Source organism: Balaenoptera ricei, chromosome 17, assembly GCF_028023285.1.
Source record: "Balaenoptera ricei isolate mBalRic1 chromosome 17, mBalRic1.hap2, whole genome shotgun sequence".
Classification (NCBI taxonomy): domain Eukaryota; kingdom Metazoa; phylum Chordata; class Mammalia; order Artiodactyla; family Balaenopteridae; genus Balaenoptera; species Balaenoptera ricei.
In genome coordinates this window covers 64647645-64668631 of record NC_082655.1, presented here as the reverse complement: position 1 = coordinate 64668631, position 20987 = coordinate 64647645, and the positions used below count along the sequence as shown (strand labels likewise).

Here is a 20987-nt window from a genome sequence, read left to right as displayed (position 1 = left end):
AAACATTTAAAGTTGGTAAATTTAAAAATAATTAGTTCTCGTTCATATGTTTTATTTTACAAAATGATTAAAATTTTATTTTCCATAGTTGTTCCTCTATTCAATCTGAAATCTTATTAGTATTAACTACTTGACAGAGATCAATGGTAGAGCAGTAATATCAAAATTAAACCAAAATTTTGACAAAATATCTACAAAATTATAAAACAAATTGGTCTATAAAAATTGGGATCTATCAACTTAATTTATATATTACTTTTTAGAAAAGTCAACAAGTACAAAAAGTGAGAAATATGTACACTGTTGCATAAGTATACATTTTCAAGAGACTTAAGAATGTCCTCAATGAAGCTATTTTGAAACAGGCTTCAAGTCAATTTGGTGGCTGGAATAGTAGATAACTACTTAGAAGTAAATAAAATTAACGATAATGAATTTCACAATTCTAAAACTTTGCTTTTGAGAGAACAAATGCCATCTATTTAAGAGCCTGTTTTGGATATCTCTGCCACTGACTGATATCTACGTAACCTTGAGAAAGTACTTAAATCTCACTTTCCTGGACAGTAAAACAGAAATAATAGTTGTTTTTATATTAGTGGATTATGGTATTGGTTGAATGAAATGATGTTAAGATACTATTAACAATAAGAATGCATTATTATTCTGCTTATAAGTAATCTGTTAAAGCACACTATCATCAAATATGCATACAGTGATTATGATTTTATAAACTTTTTTCATGGTTTCCTAAGCTAAAATATTCTGAGTTAAAATGTTCGTTAGGATAAGTTGATTTTATTCATACAAATATACTTCTTTAATATTCTATAAAAAGCATGTATTTGTTATTATTTTTTCCACTGACTTACTATAACATATTAAGTTTGTTTCCACTGAAAAATCCCCAAGTGTGATATAAATTACACTTAAGATTTCTCATATTTTTGTTAGGGAATATTCTACCTTTATTGACATAAAATTTGTTTACATGTAACTCTCCGTAACTTTGATAAGTAACACTGGTAAAACAGCTATTCATAATAACAGGATCTGCACATTCAGCAAAACAGAGACATAACTCTTTTGAGATAGATTGTTTTTATATCTTTATAAAATGTCCTGGACTCTGTGGGACTTGAATCTTCAAAATATACCAAGATAATACAGTTCACAGTTTTCAATTAACAGGCAAAATCCCTGTTCCAAAGGAGCTCAGAGTCTGGTAGAAAAACAGACACATACAAGAAACAAATACACTAAACTACAACATGAAAAGTTCTGTAGTAAGGCTGTTAGAAGGGACTCCTTAGGTGAACGGGGTGTTGAAAGGTAGGTTTCAAGAGGTGCTGATTAGATTAGTTAAGGAAAGTAGGCATTCACCAAGTTAGCAAGGAAGGAAGAGAGAAAGACAGTCCAGGCTTTTCCAGAGCACACATGCAGGAGAAACCACAATAAACACATCACATTCTGGCAAATGCAAGTAGATCATTAGCAGACTATAAATGCAGAATAGGATATAGCAGAAAAAACTGTGTGACCAGAATCCACGAAAACACAAAGTTTCCTAAGCCAGAACTTAGAGTAGCAACATTTTTAAGGTAGTTAAATCACGGCCAGAGCTGTTGCTAATAAATCATAGTCTACCTCACCTGCCAAGGCAAGTCTCTCCACAGAAGAATCCGTTTCCATCCCTGGTCCCAGAAAATGACTTGGACACAGTTTCTATGTCTCTTTGCTGGCTCCCCTTTCCCTATTCCCTGCTATTGGAAGGGACTCTTCCTAATTCCCAAGTAAAATAAAAAGAAAGAAAACAGAGTCAAAAAAGCAAGGAATTTACCTTCCAAAGGTTCTTGCCTTCTAGCAGAAATATAACTGTCTGTCCATAGCTGTAACTAAAACAAACCTCATAACTTCAAATTAGACCATAACCTAAGGTGGTCCAAGCAAAATCACCACCCAAGGATCAAACTGCTGTATTATAATTGTCTGTTAATTAAGAAAAATTAAAGTTCCTATCTCATATAGACACAAAAATAAATTCCAAAAGTATTAAAATGAAGAATATAAAAATATGACAAAAGCACAAGAAAACTTGGCTAAATATTTGTCATAATCCTGTAACATAGAAGGCTCTTCTAGATAAGAAACCTAAAAGACATAATGGGATAAACTGACAGATTTAACAATACAAAAAATGTAAAACCTCTATAGAGCAGAACACACCATGAATGACACTAAAAAACAGTCAACAAACTAGGGAAGAAATACTTGTAACATGTGAAGAAAAACTGAAGAGGATAAAAATAAAATCCATAAAATATGAAGATGACATAAATCAATTTTTTAAAAAAATCCAACAGAAAAAAATGTACAATCAATTCATATAATGTATTGAGTAAACACATCTGTTCAAAAAGCTAGTGTTAAAAGAAATAAAAATTTGAATTCCAATGAGATATAATTTACCCCATTAGACTGATAAAATGAAATAAAAAATCATATAAGTATTGACAAGGATGTGTGAAAATGGGTGCAAATTCTATTGATACAAACATAAATAAGTACACATTTTTTGGCAGGCAATCTGGGAATATTGATTAAAGTTTTTCAATTGCATCTATCTTTAAAACAGAAATTGTCCGTTTAGGTAATTCATACTGCAGGAGGACTCACATAAGATACACAATGACAACCTACATAGCAAGACTGTAATTGCAAGAGCTCTAAACAACCTAAATATTTATCCATCAATAATTGACTGGCTACCTAAGCTACGATGGACGATGCAGCTTTGAAAAAAGAATGACGTAGTAACATGGGAAAACATTACAAAATGTTGAATGAAAAAAGCTGAAACAGCTCATTGTCTAATCTTATTTTTATTTTCTTTAAATCAAACGTGCATGCATTAAAGAAGCGGGGCTGGCAGCAGGGGGGTGTCCACTTTCTGCTTTGAAGTACTGCATTGTTTTACCTTTTTGTTTTTACTTTTTTTGAATATGCGTAACTTTTATACCTAAAAAATTATTTTACAAAGCCATACCAAATGTTGGAAACAGTTTACAGTGGTAAGTCTTAGACTCTTAATTACTGTTGTCCTTTCTAAAGTATGTACCAAGGTTCTGACAGAAAGAAGATGCCCAAGGACCTGATTCAAAGCAGACCATAGTGTCACGCCTACAATCTCTGACTTTTCCAAGTGAAGCCACCTTGGGATTTAAACACTGCTAAAACATAGTATGGCCTTACCAACATTTGGTACAGTCAGTCTCCTTAACTCTAGCCATTCTAATTGGTGTGTAATGGTCAGTCTCCTTAACTCTAGCCATTCTAATAGGTGTGTAATGGTATCTCACTGTGGTTTCAATTAGCATTTCCCTCAAAACTAATAATGTTGAGCATCTTTTCATTTGTTTATATGTTATCTACATATATATACATATATGAAGTACAGTGTCTATCTGAATATTTTTAATTAGGTCATTTCTTTTTCTTCTTGTTTTATCTGAGGAGTTCTTTGTATATTCTAAATACAAGTCATTAATCAGGAATATGCTTGGCAAAAAATTTTTCCCAGTATGTGGCGTCTCTTTTCATTCTCTTACCAGAGTCTTTCAAAGAGCAGGCTTTAATTTTAATAATGTCTAATGTATCAATTTGTTCAGTTATAGATTGTGCTTTTGGTGCTGTATCTAAGAAATCATTACCTACCTGAGGTCTCAAAGATTTTCTCCTGTGTTTTCTTCTAGAAGCTTTAGGTTGCAAAGTTAGGTCTCTGAACCATTTTGAATTAATTTTTCTACATGGTGCAAAGTATGGATTAAATTTCATTTTTTGTATATTGATATCCAATGTTCAAGCACTATTAGTGGAAAAGGTTATATTTTTCCCACTGTATTGCTTTTGTGGTTTTGTTAAAAATCAGTTATCTAGGGGCTTCCCTGGTGGCGCAGTGGTTGAGAATGTGCCTGCTAATGCAGGGGACACGGGTTCGAGCCCTGGTCTGGGAAGATCCCACATGCCGCGGAGCAACTAGGCCCGTGAGCCACAACTACTGAGCCTGCACGTCTGGAGCCTGTGCTGCACAAAAAGAGAGGCCGCAACAGTGAGAGGCCCGTGCACCGCGATGAAGAGTGGCCCCCACTTGCCACAACTAGAGAAAGCCCTCGCACAGAAACGAAGACCCAACACAGCCAAAAAAATAAAAATAAATAAAAATTAAAAAAAAAAATCAGTTATCTATATGTAAGTATGTTTATTTCTGGACTACCTATTCTGTTTCATTGATCTGTTTGTCCACCTTTATGCCAATGCCATTTTTACCATAGCTTTATAAAAATTCTTGAAATTAGGTAGTGTTGGCTCCCCAGTACGGTTCTTTTTCAAAGTTGTTTTAGATATTCTAAGTTCTTGCAATTCCATGTGAAATTATTTTAGGCAAAAATGCCTTCAAGGATTACAGTAGAATTCCCCTGAATTTACAGATTAATGTGGTGAAATTTTAACAAAGTTGAGCCTTCCAACCTGTGTACATGACATATAGTCAATTCTCATTACTGAGATGATGATATCTCAATGACAGCTATGTTTCTTAATGTTCCCGCAAACAGTGAACTATCAAATACTGAATCACTGCTTCTGGGGAAATAAAGGGTTAGGTTCCTGTAAGCCCCTGGTCATAACGTTTTTGTTAGTCAATTAATAAATAACCCTGTTTTATGTGTGTTTCTGGCTAAAATCCCTTACCTAATATATACTGTTGAATCACTAATATTGAACTCACAACTAACAGTAACTCCTGCCTGAATGAAGTTTATCTAAACACATACATCTTACCCCTAAGGCTTATCACAGCCTTTTTGTGCTTAGGGACACTACAAAGCACTTCAGCACTATGTTTGGGGGCCATTTTAAACAGCCAAATCACCAACAAAAAGCAGAAAAATGTGAAAAATGTGACACTAAATAAACCGAGAAAAGGACGTTCACTTATAGCAGGAGAACTGAAACAAGAAAGCAGAGTGTCACCTTGTTCAGCCTCAGTTCAGATTGCGCACAAAGGGCAACTCAAATTTTTCACCACTCTGCACGTGTCAGCAAATGATCACAAAAGCGCTGCAAGTATTATTTTGGGGTTACATATAAATTTTAGCAAATAGACCAATTCACAAATACAGAATACATGAATAATGAGGATCAAATGGATCTCTCAATTTACTTAGGTATCCTTTCATTTCAGCAGTATTTTATATTACTGAACATAAATATTCTTTAACTTACTTTGTTATATTTATCCATATATGTATTTCATATTTTTGATACTGTTGTAAATGGGTTTTTTTTTCAGATTGTTCCTTGCTAATGTATAGAAATACAACCAACATTTGCATATTGATCTTGTATCCTTCAATCTTACTATACTTATTCATTAGGTCTAGTAGAAGTCTATCAAATTTTCTACATAGAAAATCAGGTAATCTATGAATTAGGACAGTTTTATTCCTTTCTTTGCAATGTGAATACCATTTATTTCCTTTTCTTGCCCTACTGCACTAGCTACAACCTCCAGGACAATGCTGAATAGGACTGGTGAAAGTAGACATCTCTAACTTGTTTCTAATTTTAGAAAAAAAGTGTTCAATCTTTCCACCAATAAGTACAATATCAGCAAACAAAGTTTGTCATGGATGCCCATTTTCATACTGAGGAAGTTCATTTCTATTCCTGGTTTACTGAAGGCTTTTGTTTAAATCAGGAGTGGTTACTGGATTAGTCAAATGATTTTTCTGCATCTATTGAAATGACTGTGTGCTTTTTACTGTTTACTTTGTTAGTGTGGGGAATTATATATATTATTTGATTTTTTTGAATGTTAAACCAACATTACATTCCTGGGATAAACCCCACGTGGTCATGACATAATATCCGTTTAATATTCTGTTGAATTTGATTTGCTAAAATTCTGTTTAGATTTTTTACATCTATGTTTGTGAGTAGTATTGTTCTGTAGTTTCCTTGGAACATCTTTGTCTGGTTCTGGTACCCCAGTAATGCTGACATCAAAGTCTTTGGAAAACATTCCTTCGGCTTCAAATATTTTTGAAAAGTTTGTGTAGAATCGATATTATCTCTTCCTATAGTATTTAGTACAATTCACCAGTGAAACTATCTGAACCTGGAGTTTTCTTTGTGAGAACATTTTTTAAGTACAAATTTCAGTATCTTTAATACATATAGGGCTATTCAGATTATCTCTTATTTTCTTCTGCTTCCTTTGGGATCTGTTCTTTTCTACATTATTAAGGTGGAAATTAAAGTCATTTATTTGAGACCTTTCTTCCTTTCTAGTATAGATACTTAGAGCTACAGATTTCCCACTAAGTACTGTTTTAGTAGCATCTTCTCAAACATTGTGTTCTGTTCTTACTCAATTTAAAATACTTTATAATTTCCCTTTTGATTTCTTCTTTTAATCATGAATTACTTACAAGCATGCTATTTAATTTCCAAATACTGGGGATTTTCCAAGGATCTTTCTATTAATGATTTCTAATTTAACTGCACTATGATCTGAGAAGATTCTTTGTATGAGTTGAATCCTTTTGAATTTATTGAGACTTGTTTTATGGCCCAGAATATAGTCTATCTTGGTAAATGTTCTGTGTGAACTTGTGAACAAATGTGTATTCTGCTCTTCTTGAGTAAAGTGGTCTGTAAATGCAGCCAGGTCAAGTTGACAGTGTTACTCAAGTTAACTATATCTTTGTAATTTTTCTGTCCATTAGTTATATCTATTATTGAGAGGAGTTACTGAAATCTCTGACTATAATTGTGAATATTTCCTTGAATTTCTATTAGTTTTTGCTTCATTTGTTTTGAGCTTAGGTACATAAATATTTAGCATCGGTATGTCCTCTTGATTAACTGATCCCTTTATTGTTATGAAATGATCTGATTTTTACCAGGTAATAAATATTCCTTGCTCTCAAATCTACTCTGATATTAATAAAACCAAGTTTTATTAAAGAACTCCAAGTTTCTTTCAACTAAGTTAGCATGTTATGTCTTTTTCATTATTTTATTTTTAACCTATTTGTGTTTATAGTTACTATTTCTTACAGGCAGATATATGGTTGGGTCTTGCTTTTTAATCCAATTTCAGCCTTTAAATTGGGACGTTCAGACTACTTACTTTTTTAAAAATATCAAACGCTACACAAATTTATGTGTCATATTTGTACATCTTCTCTGTATCATTCCAATTTTAATATATGTGCTGCTGAAGCAACACTAGACTATCTACATTTAACGTGATTATACATAACATTAGGTTTGAGTCTATCATCCTACTATTTATTTTATATTTTTCCCATCTGGTCTTTGTCCCCTTCATCTTTTTGTGGTTTCTGCTGAATTATTTTGTATATTCAATTCTATCTACTTTTTTTGGCTTATTAGTTATAACTTTTTTTTTTTTAATTTATTTTTTCTGGCTGCATTGGGTCTTCGTTGCTGTGCGCAGGCTTTCTCTAGTTGCAGCGAGCAGGGGCTACTCTTTGTTGCAGTGTGCAGGCATCTCATTGTGGTGGCTTCTCTTTGTTGTGGAGCATGGGCTCTAGGCATGCAGGCTTCAGTAGTTGCAGCATGCAGGCTTCAGTAGTTGTGGCTCGCAGGCTCTAGAGCGCAGGCTCAGCAGTTGTGGCACACAGGCTTAGCTGCTCCACGGCATGTGGGATCTTCCTGGACCAGGGCTCGAACCCGTGTCCCCTGTATTGGCAGGCAGATTCTTAACCACTGCACCACGAGGGGAAGCCCAGTTATAACTTTCTGTTTTGCTCTTTTACTGGCTGCTTTAGAGATTATTATATATACCTTTAACTTATCATAGTCTACCTTTATATTATACCACCTAATCAAGGGCATTAGAATCTTTAATAACATCCTTCCCCTTCTCCCTCAACCTTCAAGCTACTGTTATTATGCATTGTACTTTTATGTAAAAGCCACAGAACACCTTAATATTTTTGCCTTAAACAATAAACTACCTTTTAGAAAGATTAATTAAAAAAACTTATACATTTACCCAAGTAATTACCATTTCTGCTTTTTTCATCTTTTTCATTTTCCTGCTGCCTGAAGGACATTCTCTATAATTTTTCTTGTAGTGGGGGAGTATTGAGTAAGGAATTTGCATAGACATTTCTCCAATAATGATATACAAACAGCCGACAAGCATATGAAAAGATATTAAAATCACTAGTATCAAAGAAATGCAAATGAAAACCATAAGATACCACTTCATACCTATTAAGATGGCCATTACCAAAAAAAGAAAGAAAGGAAGGGAGGGAGGGAGGGTGGGAGGGAGGAAAAAAATAAGTATTGGTGAGGATGTGGGGAACTTGGAATCCTTGTTCATTATTAGTGGGAATGTGAAATCGTGTAGCCACTATGGAAAACAGTAATTAAACATAGAATTACCATAGGATCCAGCAATTTCACTCCTGGAAAAATAGACCCAGGACAACAGAAAGCAGGGACTTGAACAGATATTTGCACTCCCATGTTCACTGCAGCATTATTCACAACAGCCAAAAGGTGGAAGCACCCCAAATGTCTACCAATGGATGAGTGAATAAACAAAATGTGGTATATATATAAAATGGAATATTATTCAGCCTTAAAAAGGAAATTGTGACACGTGCTATAACATGAATGAACTTCGAAGACATTATGCTAAGTAAAATAAGCCAGTCACAAAAGGACTTGTACAATTCCACTTATACAAGATATTGAGAGTAGTCAAACTCATAAAGACAGAAAGTAGAATGGTGGTTGACAGGGGCTGGTGGATTGGAGAATGGGGAGTTAGTGTTTTAATGGGTACAGAGTTTCAGTTTGGGAATATCAAGAAGTTCTGCAGATGGGTGTTGGTGATGGTGATGGTTATACAACACTGTTCAGCTACTTAGTGCCACCATACACTTAAAAATGGTTAAAATGGGGGGACTTCTCTGGTGGCGCAGTGCTTGGGAATCTGCCTGCCAACGCAGAGGACACGCGTTCCAGCCCTGGTCTGGGAAGATCTCACACGCCACGGAGCAACTAAGCCCATGCGCCACAACTACTGAGCCTGTGCTCTAGAGCCCATGTGCCACAACTACTGAAGCCTGTGTGCCTAGAGCCTGTGCTCTGCAACAAGAGAAGCCACCGCAACAAGGAGCCCACACACCGCAATGAAGAGTAGCCCCTGCTCGCTGCAAATAGAGAGAAAGCCTGCGTGAAGCAACAAAGACCCAACGCAGCCAAAAAAAACAAATTAATTTTAAAAAAGATGGTTAAAATGGTAAATTTTGTTATATATATTTTTCCACAATTAAAAATAAAACAAAAAAGCCACTTCTTTTTTGTTTCCTCTGAAATTTTATTTTTATTGAAGTATAGTTGATTTACAATGTTGTGTTAGTTTCAGGTGTACAGCAAAGTGATTTAGTTATATATCTATATTTTTTCAGATTCTTTTCCATTATAAGTTATTACAAGATATAGAATATAGTTCCCTGTGCTATACAGTGGGTCCTTGTTGTTTATTTTATATATAGTAGTGCCTATCTGTTAATCCCAAACTCCTAATATATCCCTCCCCTGCCTTTCCCCTTTGCTAACCATAAATTTGTTTTCTATGTCTGTGAGTCTAGTTCTGTTTTGTAAATAAGTTCCTTTGTATGACAAGTCACTTCTTTTCAGAAAGCATTTTCAGTGGGAACAGAATCCAAAGTTGACAAGTATTTTATAGTCTTTTAAAAATATCACTCCACTCTTTTCTGGCTTGCAGTGTCCAACAAAAACTCTTGTCATTCTTGTCTCTATTTCTCTGTTCACGTCTTTTTTTCCTCTGACTGCTTTTAAGATTTCCTTTCACTATCACTGATCTTCAGCCATTTGATTATGATGTGCCTTAGTGTGGGTTTTTAAATGTTTCTTTCAAATCAGATTCATTGAGCTTTACTGATCTGTGGAGTTTATAGTTGTTTTTTGGGGGGTTTTTTTTAGTTCACTAAACACAGAAAATATTCAGTCATTATTTGTTCTAATATTTTCCTGTTCCCCCTCCCTTCTCCTGAGAATCTAATTAATTTATCTTAGACTATATATTATCCAACAGCTCATAGATGCTCTGTTCATTTTTTTTCAGTCTTTTCACTCTGTGCTTCATTTTGGATAGTTGCTATTCCTACGTATTCAAGCTCATTTATCTTTTCTTATACAGTGTCTTATCTGCTTTTAATTCCATCAAGTATTTTTTTCTTTCAGATACTACATTCTTCATTTCTAGAATTTCCATTTCAGCATATTTTTGTATCTTTTATTTCTATTCTCTTCATTTTCCTATTTTCCTCTCCCTTCCTGAACACTGACAGCAAATTAGTAGCAACTCTTTTGACAGCTTTGTCTTCTAAATCAATCATCATTGTCATTTCTGGGTCTCTTTCTATTGATTGATTTTATTTACCCTAGTTATGGGTCATATTTTCATGCTTATTTGCAAGCATTTTAATTTTCTAATTGAAAGGAAATTGACATAACATCAAATTAACCATTTCAAAGTGAAGACATCAGTAGCATTTAGTACAGTCACAATGTTGTGCAACCACCTCTACCTAGTTCCAAAACATTTTTATCACACCAAAATAAACTCGGTATCCATTAGGCAGTTACTCCCCTTTTCTCCTTACCCCCAGGACCTGACAACAACCAACCTGTGCTCTGTCTCTATAGGTTTACTTATTCTAGATATTTCATATAAATGGAATCAGACAATATGTGACCCTGGTGTCTGACTTCTTTCACTTAGCAAAATGTTTTTGAGCTTCACCACATTGTACTATGTATCAGTACATCATCTCTTCTTACAGCTAAATAATATTGTATGGTGTGTATGTACCACAATTTGTTTACCCAGTCATCTATCCATTTGGGCTGCTTCTACCAACTGGCCATTGTAAATAGTGTTACTATGAACATGTGTGTACCTATATTTGAGTACCTGTTTTCAATTCTTTTGGGTATACATCTAGAGTGGAATTGCATGGTAATTTTATGTTTAACTTTTTAAAGAACTGCCAAACTGTTTTCCACAGAAGCTGAAACACTTTACATTCCCACCAGCATTGTACAGGTGTTCTGATTTCTCCACATCATCACCAACACCTGTTATTGTTGGTCTCTTTGAATCTAACCATCCTAGTGAGCCTGAAGGGCGTACTAATTGTGGTTTTCATTTGCATTTCCCTAATTACTAATGAGGTTGAGTATTTGTTCATATGCATGTTGGCCATATGTACATCTTCTTTGGAGAACTGTCTATTCAAGTCCTTTACCCATTTTTAGTTGGGTTGTCTCTTTTTTTTTAATATTTATTCATTTATTTTTGGCTGCATCGGATCTTAGTTGCGGCACACGGGATCTTTTGTTGCAGCACACGGGATCTTTTGTTGCAGCACATGGGCTCTTCATTGCAGCATGCAGGGTTCTCTCTAGTTGTGGTGTGTGGGCTTCTCTCTAGTTGTGGTGTGTGGGCTCCAGAGCACACGGGCTCCCTAGTTGTGGCACACAGGCTCCAGAGCACACAGGCTCAGTAGTTGTGGCTCACAGGGGCTTAGTTGCCCCACGGCGTGTGGGATCTTAGTTCCCCGACAAGGAATCGAACACGCACCCCCTGCATTGGAAGGCAGATTCTTAACCACTGGACCACCAGGGAAGTCCCTGAGTTGCCTTTTTATTGTTGAGTTATAAGAGTTATAGTTCTTATATTTAGGTCTTTGATCCATCTTGAGTTAATTTTTGTATGTGGTGTGAGGTAGGGATCCAAGTTTATTCTTTTGCATGTGGATATCCAGTTGTCCCAGAACTATCTGTTGAAGATATTATTCTTTCCTGCATTGAGTGGTCTTGGCAATCTTGTCAAAAATCAGTTGGCTATTTATGTATTAGTTTATTTCTAGTCTCTCAATTCTATTCCATTGGTCTATACCTCTTTCCTTATGTCAGAACCACACTGTTTTGATTACTGTAGTTTTACAGTATGATTTGAAATGGGGTAGGTATGAACCCTCCAACTGTGTTCTCTTTCAAGACTGTTTTGGCTATTTAGGCCCACTGAAATTCCGTAAGAAGTTGAAGATCAGCTTTTCAAGTTCTGCAAAAAAGGTCACTGGAATTTTGATAGACATCATATTGAATATGTACACTGTTTTGCATACTATGCCATCTTAATGTTAAGTCTTCAAATCCATAAACACAAAATATCTTTCCATTTATTTAGGTCTTCTTTAATATCTTTTAACAGCGTTGTATAGCTTTCAGAGTACAGGTCTTTCAATTCCTGCATGCTTTTAGATGCTAGTATGAATGGAACTGTTTTCTTAATTTCCTTTTTGGATTCTATACCGCTGGTATACAGAAACACAATTGTATTTTGTGTGATCTTGTACTTACAACTTTTCTGAATTCATTTGTTAGCTCTATTTGGTTTTTAGTAGATTCTTTGGGATTTTCTATATATCAATACATGGTAACATGTCATCTACAAATAAAAATAGTTTTACTTCTTCCTTCCCAATTTGGATGTCTTTTATTCCTTTTTCTTGTCTAACTGCTCTGGCTATAACTTCCAGTACAATGTTGAATAGCAGTGGTGAGGATAGGCATCCTTGCCTTGTCCCTGAACATAAGGAGAAAGTTTTTAGTCTTTCACCATCGAACTGGATGTTAGCTGTGAGTTTTTCATAAATGCCCTTTATCATGCTGAAGAAGTGCCCTTCTATTCCTAGTTTTTGAGTGTTTCTATTATGAACAGGTGTTGGATTTTGTCAAATGCTTTCTGTATCAACTGATACAGAAAGGTGATCATGTGGGGGTTTCTTTCCATTGTTCTATTAATGCAGTGGATTACATTGATTGATTTTCCTATGCTGAACCACTCTTGCATTCCTGGAATAAACCCCACTTGGTCATGGTGTATAATCCTTTATATATATTGTTGGATTCAGTTTGTTAGTATTTTGTTGAGGGTTTTTGCATCTATATTCATAAGGAATATTGATCTGTAGTTTTTTTTTTTTTCATGGTGTCTTTGTTTGGCTTTGGTATCAGAGTAATACTGGCCTCATAGAATGAATTAGGAAGTATTGCCTCCTCTCCTATGTTTTGGAAGAGTTTGAGAAGGATTGGTGCTAATTCTTCTTTAAATGTTTGGTAGAATTCATCAGTGAAGCCATCTGGTCCTGGACTTTTCCTTGTTTGAGAGGGATTTTTTTTTTTAATAAATTTGTTTATTTATTTATTCATTTATTTATTTACTTCTTCTTTAAATGTTTGGTAGAATTCATCAGTGAAGCTATCTGGTCCTGGACTTTTCCTTGTTTGTGAGGGATTTTTTTTTTTTAATAAATTTGTTTGTTTGTTTATTTATTTATGGTTGCAATGGGTCTTTGTTGCTGCATGCGGGCTTTCTCTAAGTTGTGGTGAGTGGGGGCTACTCTTCGTTGAGGCGTGTGCGGGCGTATCATTGCGGTGGCTTCTCCTGTTGCAGGGCACAGGCTCTAGGTGCACGGGCTTCAACAGTTGTGGCTCGCGGGTTCAGTAGTTGTGGCTTGCGGGCTCTAGAGCGCAGGCTCAGTAGTTGTGGCACATGGGCTTAGCTGCTCTGCGGCATGTGGAATCTTCCCAGACCAGGGCTCGAATCCATGTCCCCTGCATTGGCTGGAGGATTCTTAACCACTGTGCCACCAGGGAAGTCCCGGGATTTTTTTTTTTTTTTATTACTGATTCAATCTGTTTACTTCTTATAGGGCTGTTGATATTTTCTATTTCTTCTTAAGTCAGTTTTGGTAATCTGTGTTTCTAGAAATTTGTCCATTTCATGTAGGTTATCCAATTTGTTGTTCACAGTACTCTCTTATAATCTTTTTAATTTCTTTAAGGTCATGGTAACGTCACCACCTTCATTTCTGATTTTAGTTATATTCGTCTTTGCTCTTTTTTGTCAGTCTAGCTAAAGATCTGTCAATTTAGTTGATGTTTTCAAAGAACCAACTTTTAGTTTTGCTGATTGTCTATATTGTTTCCCATTCTCTATTCTGTTTATCTCCACTTTAATCTTTATCATTTTCTTTCTCCGGCTAGCTTTGGGTTTAATTTTGCTCTTTTTCTAGTCTTCTTAAGGTGAAAAGTTATGTTATTTGTTTGAGATCGTTCTTTTTAAATGTAGGTGTTTAATGCTATAAATTTCCCTCTGAGCACTGTTTTCACTGCATCCCATAAGTTATCGTACATTGTGTTTTAATTTTCATTTGTCTTTAATTATTTTCTAATTTCCCCTATGATTTCTTCTTTGACCTCTTGGTTATTTAAGAGTGTACTGTTTTAAGTTGCACATATTCTTGAGGGTTTTGGTACTCTTTCTGTCACTGATTTCTAGCTTCATTCCACTGTGAACAGAGAAGATACTTTGTATGATTTCAATCTTTCAAAATGTATTGAGACTTGTTTTGTGGCCTAACATATGGCCTATTCCTGGAGAATGCTTTACATGCACTTAATAAGAATTTGTATGTTGCTGTTGCTGAACGCTTTGTATGTATCTGTTAGATCTAATTAGCTTATAGTGTTGTTCAAGTCCTCTATTTCCTTACTGATCTTCTGTCTAGATGCTCTATCCCTTATTCAAGGTGAGGCAAGCATTTTAATTTTGAATTGGATGACAAACACTAGGAATTTTATATTGTTGGGTTCTGAATTGTGTTGTATTCCTCTATACAGTGTTGGACTTTGTTCTGGTGCACAGTTAAATTACTTGGGATAACTTGGAGCGTTCTGAAGACTCTTTCCAATGCCCTATGTATTACAAGGTATTTACACTCTAGATAATGGAGACACAAACTATTCCTAGTTTTGTGTGAGCTCCAGAAACTGTTTCTTACTGCTTTCCAGTAGTTCTTTCCCTGACTTTGAGTAGGTCCTGCCATGTCAGAACTGAGCCAAAGACTCAAGAAGAACCCTCTGCAGCTCTCCAGAATGCATATGTGCTTGAGTGTACTCTTTAACATATATTCGCCACTCTCCCCCAAAGCTCCCTTCTCTCCAGTACTCTGACCTACAATTCTAACCACCACCTTGGCCTTCCTAAACTCTTATCTTTGTTTCCTAATCCCAACAAAATTGGGCTCTGTTCTGATTCCTCCTCACACTACAGCCTGTAAACAACTTCCAGGCTCTACTGTAAACTGGTGCAATAGAAGGGCTTACCTCATTTGTTTCTATCCTCTCAGGCATCACAGCCTGCTGCCATCTGTCATCCAATGTCTAAAAACCACTGATCACATATTTAATATGTTCTCAAGTTATTTAAGGAGAAAGAGAATATTATTGCTGCATAACACAATACCCCCAACTTAGTGGCTTAAAAATTAAGCATTTATTTTTTTCACACAGTTTCTAAGGTTCAGCAATCAAGGAGCAGCTTGGCTGGGTGGTTCTGACTTAGAATCTCTCATGGGGTTGCAGTCAAGATGTTGATGGGAGAGCAGTCTAGGTAGGGCTGGAAGCTTGACAAGGGCTGGAGGATCTGCTTTCAAGAAGGCTCAGTCACACAGTTAGCTAAAGGTCTTGGTTCCTTGTTAGCTGTTGGCAGGAGGCCTCAATTTCTCACCATGTGGACCTCTCCAGTGGGCTATTCACAACATGGCAGCTAACTACTCTCAGAGTCAGCAATGCAGGGTGACACTGAGGGAGAGAAAGGAGGATGGAGAAGGCACAATGTCTTTTATAACCTATCCTTGGAAACGATCCATCACTTCTACCATATTCTATTGGCCACACAAACAGATGTGCAAGAGGATTACACAATGGTGTAAATACCAGGAGGCAGAGATCATTGGGGGCCATCTTGGAAGCTGGCTACACAGAGGATAAATCTTGTTATGCCAACATGGCAGAAAGCCAACATCCTTCTTATACATTTTAACCTCCTTGTGTTTACTACTTTTTTAATCCAGTAACTGTACACTAAATCCTATGACTTCAAGAGAGATGGGCAGATTGTAAATAGATCCTACTCCAAAGCCAGACTTGGAGAAAAACTAAGAGTAAGTATCAGCAGTTTTTAAAAGCGAAAAGGATAGAGTTTCCAGTGCATATGGCAAGAAGGAGAAGGAGAGCACCTGTAGCTGACCTGGGCTTGAGACATGTCCAAGTGCTTCACTCCCCCAATTACTTACTCTAATGACCAACTTAAATGTCTGCCCTCCTTTCTCATCCATCTCCAAAGCAACAATAGCAATAATACCAGTCATAGTACTATCAACAGTAGTAGCAAGAGTACTAGAACCAACACTAAGCATTTGGCCTTTGTTATCCCAATTACTCCTCACAACAAACCTGTAGGATAGTATCATTATCCCTTAAACTCTAGGCTTTTTGTTTCTTAATGACCAAACCCTGGCTTTACACTTTACAGTACACCTTGATACAACTTTATTCTTTCTGTATAACACCTGGCTCCCTCTTGCCCTATAGGATTCTCCACTCTTCTGGCACTGAAGTTGTTTTGTCCTCCCTGTTCTCCTACTCCACTTGATTCAGGCCTTAAAGTTTCCCCTTAGGGCTTCCCTGGTGGTGCAGTGATTAAGAATCTGCCTGCCAATGCAGACACGGGTTCGAGCCCTGGACCGGGAAGATCCCACATGCCATGGAGCAACTAAGCCCATGCGCCACAACTACTGAGCCTACACTCTAGAGCCCACGAGCCACAACTACTGAAGCCTGCGTGCCTAGAGCCCGTGTTCTGCAGCAAGAGAAGCCACTGCAATGAGAAGCCCGCGCAGCGCAACAAAGGGTAGCCCCTGCTCGCCGCAACTAGAGAAAGCCCATGGACAGCAACGAAGACCCAACACAGCCAAAATTAAATAAAATAAATACATTTATAAAAAAAAAAAAAAAGCTTCCCCTTGGCTTCCATGTTCCTAACAGCGACTACCAAACCTCTTTAAAAGGAACCACCACTTAAACCTCTGTTAATCCCTGGCTGCTGGGCTCTCCCAAGGCTACAGCTGCCTAACATAGACTTCCCAAACCCTTAGGACACACTGCCCGGTCAAGTGTGCCTCACCAACTAATCCCAAAACATTTGCCCTATTTCAGTCACTAATTTTTAAATAGTATTTCACAGCACATGGGCCTTCTCAACTTATATTTGCTACAGCTTAATGTTCAAATGAGTTTCCTTTCCCTAGGGGCTTGTAATTAATCATCAGGGAGAAAGGTCAAAATACACCAAACTCTTACTTAGTGGTACCCTGGAAACATAGGTTACCATTAGTTACTTTTTGAATAATGAATGAAAAAAATACAAACTAATGATTATAAACTCTCAAGGGGATATAATCCAAAGAATTTTTACACATAAAAGGTAAAGATGACAGTGGACACATATAAGCAATTCACAAAAGACAAAACACAAAAGAACAAACATAAGCAAATCATAGAAATGCAAATTAAAATATCACTTTTTGTCAGACAGATTAACGGAGATTGAAAATTTGTCAAGGAAATAAGGCAACAGGCATTCTGATAAATTTCTAATAGATATAATTTTGTATTTTTGGTATTTATGCATCAAATATCTTTAAAATCTGCATACTCCTTTGACTAGTATTTCCATTTCTAATAATTAATTCCAAGAAAATAATGGACAAAGGAACACAGGTGTATGTAAAAAAAAAAAATACTAACCGTGGCACTAACTATAACACAAAATCTGTCCAACAATAAGGATTTGATTAAATAAATCTTAGTACTTCCAAATTATGGATTAAGTCACTTCAGATATTATGTATTACATAATCCCAGTTTTTTAAAATAACATATATTCGCATAAAAACATACCTGCATAGAAAAAAAATCTAGAAGTATACACCCCAAAATGTTAGCAGTGACTGTTTCTGTAAAAGAATAGTGGAATTACTTCTGATTTTTTTTTCCTTTTTACTTATCTATACCACCTAATTTTTCTACATGAATTGTGCATGGATAAGAACACACACCCTTAAAACGCAAAAGTAAAAATGAGGAGCACAATTTAAAGGCAGAAGTGTCATTACGGTAGCCGAACGTGGAACATTCCTATGTTCCCTAATAATAATGTCAGGCAGAATTAATATCAAAAAGGATACCAAGTAACTTAGTATTCAAAAGCCTAGTTTTTAATTAGCTCTAGGAACACATATGGAATAATTTGCTAGTACTATTCAGGCATTTTAACAAAAGACCTCCCCAAATTTATTTATTAATCCTAAAGACAGTGTTGAAAATTATGCAGTAAAATCTCAACTGCTTCAAGATGAGTGTCAGCTTCAATTGCCTTTTCATGCCTTTTCACATTTACCTTGAGAACCCTCTAATGGGAAAGCAGTCACTGTGAAAATAATAAAACATAAAAATCACTCATATGTTTAAGAATTCAGTGTGACTTTAAGTCTGGATGAAAAGAAAGTCTTCTCTATAACTTCTACTATTCCAAATTAGGTTAGCTTTTCCCCTCAGACTTGAAAAGTTTAAAAAACTTAGTCAAGAGAGGGTCCTGAAGCAAGCCAAGAAATACATCTCTGTTACAAGCAAAGCATGCATATCTCCAGGCACTGTGGACAATTTCTAGCCAAAGCCCAGGGAGCTGCTGGGGCCACGCAGAACGCTGCCTAGGAGTTGTTTGCAACGCCTGGTTCAACACGACCAGTAGCACAGAGGGTTAGTAAATCCTCATTAAGACTAATCTATAAACTATAATTTTCAATGATGTTGCCTGACATAAAATGATCATTTCCATCTGTCTATAGTAGAATAACTGTACCCATATAATTAATGGCAGGTATCTGTACAGTCACTTGGGGGGAACTTCACACCTACAGCACAGTTTGTATGTTACATCTCATAAAGCTCCATCAGTGCATCTAATGGGACTTGACAGCAACCATGAAGGCACAGGAAGCACTAAGCACAGTATGATTCCTTTTAGCCCATGTTAGTAACATCACTGATGAAAGCAATATTTGTGGCACAAGAAAATTGTCTAGTTCAAGGAGAAAATCAAAGAACGACTGTGCATAAGGGAGAGATTTTATATTAATTGCATTTGTGTAAAGCAGCATCATATAATACCAAAACGGACAACACAATTATATGGTTACTGCTGACAAGGATGGAGATCTCCTTGCTTTAGTGACAACCTTAGCACCATTCATCCACTCATTCAGCAAATACATGAAAATCATATACAACAAGAACTATTCTAGGACCTGGGGATATAGGAGTAAACAAGCAAAGTCACTCCCTTCATGGAGCACAACATCTAACAAGGAAGACAGACGTTAAATAATATTACATATTTTAATACAACTTTGAATGTCAGGATGTCATTAAATAGAAGGGCAGGGTGCTATGAGGCAAATCCTAGGCCTGGGAGTCAAGTGAACCAAGCACGGGGTGGGTGAGAAGAGGTCAAGCTGGAACGACCTGGCTCAACCTGAAAGAGTCTAGTTTGACTGAAGCATTTAGATTGTTTCCTGGGCACACGTTAAGTCTGAGAGGCATAAAGACATCCAAGTTAAGAGATCAAGTTGGTAACTGCTACCTAAGTCTGGAGCTCAGAAAAGAAGTCTAGACCAGGTATAAACTGAGAAGTCATTTGCTTAGAGATGGTGTGTGATGCACAGGAACTGGAGATTTCTTAGGCCAGGTGAGCTGGATGGGGCGGGGGCTGGGAGGGGTCATGTATTACTTCCTCAAATCACAAAAGAATTAACTACTTCTTGCAATCAAATTACTTTCTTCTCTCTTGATTTGCGAATGTGAAATAAATCAAAGTACTTTCTAATATTATAGTTATGATACAATGCCCTTTTTGTTCAGAAAGGATAAGATTAAATGTATAAAGTTCTTGGAGAAATGTCAAGATCTAAGAAAAATACTTCTACAGTGAGTCTAAGGCATTGTATGCTATAGTTTATTTAGCAGAGCACTTTCTTCCAGCCTTTTCCAGTGCCCTAGAAAAGGACTCTTTTTTTAACACACTGATACAACTACTTCACAAGATGTGTCACTAGAAATGCTTTCGGTCTGCAGAACTGCCACCTATTGAAGCTAGATCACAACTGTAAGCATTCTAAACACATCAGCAAGTCCTGGAGATGTGACATCAAAAAGAACAGAAAAACCTTCTGCTCTGCACACTTAAAACTTAACTTTCAGGACTACCGCTATAATCCTTACACAACCTGCCCTGCAGTCTTCCTATGACAAATATATAGCATGTAACTGCTCTATAAAGCAGCGGTCAGGTTATGGTTATACAAAAGCTGAGTTAAAATGCTCCACGATTTATGGCCCAAGCACCATATAAGTGTGACATGCCTTAACACAAACTCACCTGATTTATTTGAAGCATGTTAAAACAATATTGACCAAACTGCTGTATCCCTCACGGCTCCAAAAACTAGAAAATGAAAATGAAGAAATAAGTTCAACTTAGTTGGTAATCTCAATGATTAGCACTTTAAACACATGCCCGTGACCAAAATCAAATACAAAAAATGGAGTAGATCTAAATCAGCGTAGAACTTTCAATGATGATAAACATGTTCTATATCTTTGCTGTCCAAACCGGTAGCCACTAGACACATGTGGCTTGAAATGTGGCTAGAACAACTGAGGAAGTAAATTTTAAATTTTCTTTAATGTTATTTAAAGTTAAATAGCCACCCTGTGGCTAGTGACCACCATACTGGACAGCGCAGATCTAGGCTGAACAAAGTCTCTTCTGGTTCTAGAGTTCTACGACAATTTCAGCAAAAGTGAAGCTGTTAAAACAATGTAAAAGTTTCAGATTAATATTTAATATATACTTCCCTTGCTCCAGTAACGTTTTAAAC

At 36.3% G+C, this 20987-nt stretch overlaps 1 protein-coding gene and 1 pseudogene across 14 annotated transcripts in view; both read right to left on the bottom strand.

Annotated features, from left to right (window-relative positions):
• Positions 1 to 20987, bottom strand: part of STAU2 (staufen double-stranded RNA binding protein 2) — a 318701-nt gene that overhangs the window by 289485 nt on the left and 8229 nt on the right. For 8 of the 14 annotated variants that reach the window (XM_059901309.1, XM_059901308.1, XM_059901317.1 and 5 more), the window contains exons 2-3: positions 20486 to 20551; positions 1653 to 1782 (exon numbers count right to left, since the gene is read on the bottom strand). In XM_059901309.1, the coding sequence (XP_059757292.1) occupies positions 1653 to 1692 (40 nt within the window). In that variant the 5' untranslated portion in view covers positions 1693 to 1782; positions 20486 to 20551. Of the gene's footprint in view, positions 1 to 1652; positions 1783 to 17949; positions 18006 to 18448; positions 18479 to 20485; positions 20552 to 20987 lie in introns of those variants that run through there. The other 6 variants (XM_059901320.1, XM_059901316.1, XM_059901319.1 and 3 more) reach the window with 4 other exon arrangements.
• LOC132352149 (U6 spliceosomal RNA) lies at positions 7202 to 7294 on the bottom strand (annotated as a pseudogene).